Genomic DNA, 6,494 nt, shown 5'->3' with positions numbered 1-6,494 from the left:
TTGAATTTCTTTCCAGTTCCCTTGTTTTGTTTCTGTGCTTTTTCTTGTGTTTGAACCTCTGTTTGTAAAACTTTTCCGCTCGTGTCGTTTCTTTCATTTCTTAATTTTATCTCGTAGTCTAGCAGCCTTGTTTTTACGAATGGTAAAGTTAATTTATCGTCAGCTATTGTCTGAATCGCTGTTACAACTGGATCGTAGGTTGTTGGCAGTGTTAAGAGTAATCTTGCAATCTTACTTGTCTCTTTTAGCGTTTCTCCAGCTGCTTCGAGTTCAACTATCATTTCATCGAACAGCATAAAATGCTTCGTGAGGGGAATATCTTTTTTAAATTTGAAAATGATCAATCTTCTCTACTGCCAGTTGAGTCGCCAAGCTCTGCCTCTCGTGCAATGAATCTAGTTTACTTAATATACTTCGTGCGGTATCAATGCTTGTGGCAAATCCAAGTGTTGCATCACTCGAATGTTCAATAATTTCACCTTTTGGTACTCTTTCCTTCTTTTTGCATTCATCAGTCATTGTACTCGGTCGTTCACTATCAAGCACTTGCAATGCATCTTCTTCCTCGATTAATGCTCGAATTCTCATTTTCCATATGCTGTATTTTTCCTTATTAAACGGTGTAATGTTTCTTCTTGTTTTTCTATTTGTGTCCTACATTCTCACTATACTGTCACTGTTTTGCCACTTTACTTTTGTTTCAAGTTTCACTACTAATTTACCACTATGTGTTTCAGAATTATTAAAAAAATTTAAATGTATATTTTCATATGTGCCTGGGCCCATAACCTATTAGTTCTATGGGATGCAGGTAATGCAATAAGATGCAAAATTTATTTCAGAGAGATTATTTCTTTTATTCAGAGGTCTATACTCCTTGAGAACTATTGAAGAAATAACCAGCGACTAGCCTAGAGAGACGCATTCAAACTTCAAAGTAAAAAGGTTCTTTCTTTCAGTCACAGGATTATCAGTTTCTTAATTTACGTTTCGTATATAGTTTTTATAAATACTCTGTTGAAGACCTCACGCATTCTCGTTTCTAGACACGTAAATATAATCATAACATTTTATTCTGAATAGGTTCTTATATTACTAGATTATTTATTTAAAAAAATGTTGTACGTGTTTTCATGTTGACGTTCCGCGCTCCACGTCGCGTGGCATACGATATTCACGTTAAAACGTGCAAGATGATGCAGTTCGAAACAAGCTGCAGTGCGCAGCGAAATTCATGTATTGTATGTCGCGCTCCATGGAGCGCGGAATGTTAACACGAAAAAACGCACAACTTTTGATGGCATGCGAGTTCATATATGAGAAGTTAGAACGAATTTTATTTGTTTATAAAAATTGCTGCTAATTTCATCAATATTTGTGCAACAATATTAAAATGATTTTTATTTGATAGAAGGAGCATATTGAACGAAAGATGCAAAAAATTATGGCGAGACTTTATACCGATGGGGAGAGAAAAATTAATTACCAGAACAATGCTAAAACATTTAAATAACAATAACGACTCAAAAAATGAAAATGTTGCAAACGAACAGATTGCCGTCGAAAAATTTACAAAATATAAATAATTGTTCGTTTTTTGTACATAAATTTGCAACTAAACTATCTTGAGTTCTAATAAGGGTAATGAAGTGGCTTAAATTGGAGGTAGTTCGTTGAGCTATCTGCAATAATTTACAATTTGAAATAAGTATGTGCTTCTTGTTGTCTTCGAGGAAACTGCGATGTTGTAAGTCAGTTTTTTTATATGGGAAGGCAAGTGTCAAACACCAGCGAGTTGCATCTGGCCTTCAACAGGACCCCGATGAACAGGGATGTATCCTTCGAACTTATTCCCTGTGATAAAAATAGCTCTTTGCAAAAAATATAAATATTTACTTAATATTGTTACAGATAACAGAAAAATGTTCGGTACGGGCCAATTTCACATAAAATATAGATTTTTGGACAATTAGCAAATAAGATTGTGAAGCATTTAAAGGGTTTTAATGGTAAAAAAAAATTTAACTTAAGATTGCAAAGAAAATTAAAATTGATCTTTTTAAAAAATAAATTCGAAATAATGTAGAAAATGTCTAAAAAAATTTCAATTATGCATGATGAAATAATTGTAGAATAAATCTGAATAACTCTAAGAGATGTTAACAAATTATGATTAAGGAGCCTTCAAAAATATCTCAAAAATTATGAGAAAGTAATTTAAAAGATTAAAAGGCAATGTATTTAATTTCGCAGAGTTTGTTACAAAATTACAGGAAAAATGTAAACAAGTTTAAAGGATATTTAGGAGTTTTAACAAAATTTGAGAAATAATAACAAAATTTAAAAAGCCTTAAAAAATTTAGATTTTTGAAGATTCCAATATAAAATTCTAAAAAAAAAAAAACAAATTTCAAACGTCTTCAGACGACAAGAAAATTATATCTTAAAATTTCGGAAAATAATGTAGAAAATTTTTCAGACAAAATTTGTAGTTCTGCATGATTACAAAACTTCATAATAGATTCGAATAAAGTAAAGAGATGTTCACAAGTTTTTATTTAGAAGGTTTGTTATAATTTTGAAAGGTTTCCAGAGAATGAAACATTTTTTGTAACTATTATGGAAAAATGTAGAAGCTTTTTAATTTTCAATATTCGTTATGAGAGAACAATAAAAAAGAAAAAAAAATTCAAAAAGATTTTAAAAATTATCAAAAAATAATCGTCAACAACAAAAATCATTTGTTTTAATTTTGCAGAATTTTTGACGAAAGCAGGGTTGTCGGTAAAGCCGGTTTTTAGATCCGAACCGATCTGCTCGATAATGCCTGCAATTAACGTTTCTAGTGTGCCTCATAACCCTGTGAAACAGTTTTTTGAAAGAGCAAATAAATCTCATAATAATCGTCCCTTTAGATTGAAAATTTACATGAGCATTCATGCACTTGATCAGAGTCCCTTGTATTTCAACCTGTTCCTAATTAACCCGAGCCACTAAACTTTTCAAAAAATTTAGTGTATTTATTTGTTTCAGGCCCAACATTAAGTCAGTAGTATAGAATAATAGATTTACCCAGGGCGCGCTACGTGGAGGTAATCTACGCTATACTTTATTTACTCTACAGTTCACAGAATACTCAAAAAGCTACACAATATTTCAAACTTTGTAAAGAAAAAACTACAAGATTTATTTCGCGATGGCAACTACATAGAAATACTCCAGTTAGAAAACTCATGGTTTCCATCCTCATCAAACGAATTGGAAACAACGTTGGTCGCATCGTCGACGTAAGATTTATGCGTTTGTCTCTGCCTGAAGGATGAATAATCACGATTATAACATTCTAAGAATTTTTTGTGCGATAAGATATTTTTCTATCTGATTATGAAAGATTAACCTTTGTAAAAATAATGACAGTGATGAATACAAAGCAGCCCTATCCGACTTCGAAGCTTATGCATGGAATGCATCTGTAATTATAAACTTCCAAGTGGTAGTACCGAAAATTTCCGACAGATGGCGCCACTTCTGCCTCTATTGTAACAGATAGCTGTTTTACTGGCAAAATAATAATATTTTGGCCGCAAAATTTAAAAATATTAAAACTATAAAACTAGTTAAGTAACTATAAAACAATTTGAAAATTAAGAATATAAGATTTTAGCTTGAATGTGTATTTGGCAATCTCAAGTGGCTGGTCAACTTGTTTGAACAGGAAATACGATGTTGTTGTAATAAAATAACTGCATACAAAGACTTCTTTGTATGAAGCCGAAACGGAAATCCCGAGTCGATTGCACGCTAAACGGACTACCCTCCACCCGCCAGCCACCCCCACCTGAAGCGATAGAGTTCAACGGATGCCAGATTCGTAATTAACGACTACAAAAACCTATAACGTATTTTTTTGGATTTTTTTACCATTTTCTCTCGATTTGACCTTCCAATGACCTTAAACCTGACGCGATAAAAGTCAAAGGATGCCAGATTTGTATTCGGCGACCCCGAAAACCATAGTAAACCCGAGCTAACCTCAGAATACATGTTTAAGAGTGTCAAATCTCTCGAAAATTCAGTTGGTGGGTAGTGGTGTTTCCTATATTTGTAGGGGTGGGGGTGGCTGGGGGGTAGAGGGTAGTCCGTTTAGCGTGAAATCGACTCTGGATACTTATAAGATACTACCATGATTTTTTCAGATTTTTTGGTCCAAAAATAAATTAGGCCAAAAACCGGCCTTACCGACCCTCCCCCTTTAAATCAGTTTGGATTTTTATTTCAAGGGATGTTGCTGTAACTCTTAAATTTCAATTACGTAAAGACATTTGAGTTGTGAATTCTTGAGTCAAAATAAGATTATTGGAGGCGCCTTGTCGGCGGAAGTGTACTTGTCGGAATTACAACTGTAGAATTCCTGTACAACCTTAAAAATGGTTTTTCTATTCCGTTTAATGTGCCGCAACCGCCGTCGCGGCAATCATGAATTTTTGCACGTGTCAAGGGAGGACCCGTGATTATCGCGTAGGCGGTTTGTTTTCAAGATTATAAGTAGGATAAAGAAGACTCATTGGTTGCTTTCCTTGTAGGGCAAATAAAATGTAAGAAAATGTACAGAGAGTGGGGGATCATGGGTTGCTGTGTCAGATCCATTGATCACAAGAACTCATTCAGAAAAATCGGACAGATCCTTGCCGTGGTCGCGACCGGTTAGTCTCTAATTCGCTTCGTTTTAAAATAAGAGTTAAACTTATTTGAATTCTTGAAAAGGATCTGATGTATGTAAATTTTATATTTGGTTTAATAAAATGTATAAAGTAGTTTTAATTCACTTTGAAATTTGGTTGACTTATTTTAATAGTATCCTTTCATTAATAAAATTTGCGATTTTAAGGATTTAGAGATTCAGTACTTGATACTTAGTCTCAGGAAGTTGAGGTTCTAACCTCTTAAAACAGAGGAACTATAACAAGGAAAACAATCATCGTTGGTGTACTTAGCAGAGTCCATTGACGGGATTTAAAAGTTTGAACTTTGGCGCACTAAAAAAGGAAGGGCGTGTCACAAAATTTTAGCGCAGTCGGTAGGACTGCTGCTGCTTCCTGTGACGAGCTGCAGACGAGCTAAGGACGAGCCAAAGAAGAAGGTCACATTTCCTTGTCTCTGACCCGCCTCTGAGATTCGGAGGCTCTAGACGACCCATCAACATCGAGGTCGACTGCAACCTGCTCCCAAGTTTTTGGCGAGTTTTTTGGGAGACTTAGCGGCAAAAGGCCGAGGGAAAATTAATTTATTTGCAATAATTTTATTTTTGTTTATAAGTAACATCGATAGACTTTCTTTATTATTTGCAACAATATTATAACTAATCAATCACATTGATAAAAAAATCTAATTTTTCGTTATATTCTGTGCCGTAGCGAATATATTGAATTATTATCAATTTATTTTTAAATTAGCGGCATTGTTTTTAAATAGTAAAATCACATTAGATAATCACATTGACCGAATCAATCACATTTTAAGGATAATTTTTCGTAATAAATATTAGATTATGTCTAGTTTTAGTCTACTAGTACAATCAATATAAACTGTTAAATTTAAATTCAATTAATCCGAATCAATGTCTTGACATTTCTTTGAGGTTAGAATAGAATATCGTTCCATTTTCTTGTAGGAAAAAATTTAATTAAAATAATTTTTGACTTTTGTTTTATGATAAACTCCTTCTCCTTAATATAGACTGTGAATATTTATTTCATACTGTAAATTTCATTCAAGTTTTTTGAATGTAAAAAGGTGAACAATGTACATACCGATACCATAACATTACCAGCACGATCCTTCACTTCATGTTTCCAAACTATATCCTCATGTAAAAAAGGTATTACACATACCAGCTGTTCCGATTCGCAAAATCTTCCATCACTTTCTGGAACAGTTTTGTTACATATAGAAAGAGGTATCATTTCTGGGAAGCAATGTGTTGTTTGCAAGAGAGAAGGTAAACTTGTACGTGTTTTTGCTGAGGCTCGTACTCATGTATTTGTCGAAAGAGGATTATTTATTCCTCCGTCTTCGAAGAACTGTAAAGAACACTTACAGGATGATTATTTTAAAAAAGAAGAAATTAATGCGATTGAAATGTTATGCTATTATGAATGAGCGCTATAATTTTCAATGTCCTAAATTGAAGAATAAATGAACAAGTTTATGAATGCTCAAAAATTAAATGATTTATAGCGATAATAAGTTAAAAACATTAAAAACTAAAAAATTAAAATTTTTTATCGAACACCTTTTAAATTAGAATTCAAATTATTTTAATTTTGAGCCTTTGCAAATGAGTAATTGTAGAATTATTATTTATACATCGAATTTTTTCTTTTAAGATTTTGAAAATTTGTATACCAGGTGTATACATATGAAACCGGTATTTTTTCAAGAAAAAAACACATTTATTTCAAGAGAATGATAACAAATATTTTATTCAAAGTATG

The 6,494-nt window shown here is 32.8% G+C and overlaps 1 protein-coding gene across 1 annotated transcript in view; it reads right to left on the bottom strand.

The window, feature by feature from the left end:
- Window positions 1-281, bottom strand: part of LOC117178659 (cytochrome P450 4C1-like) — a 166,991-nt gene extending 166,710 nt beyond the window's left edge. Inside the window, exon 1 of the mRNA XM_033370083.1 lies at window positions 57-281. Coding sequence (XP_033225974.1) covers window positions 57-281 — 225 coding nt within the window. The remainder of the gene's footprint in view (window positions 1-56) is intronic.
- Window positions 282-6,494: the final 6,213 nt, after the last annotated feature.

This window comes from Belonocnema kinseyi, chromosome 8, assembly GCF_010883055.1.
Source record: "Belonocnema kinseyi isolate 2016_QV_RU_SX_M_011 chromosome 8, B_treatae_v1, whole genome shotgun sequence".
In the NCBI taxonomy this organism is placed as follows: Eukaryota; Metazoa; Arthropoda; class Insecta; order Hymenoptera; family Cynipidae; genus Belonocnema; species Belonocnema kinseyi.
Note: the sequence above shows the minus strand (reverse complement) of the source record. Positions and strands in the feature narration are given on the sequence as shown.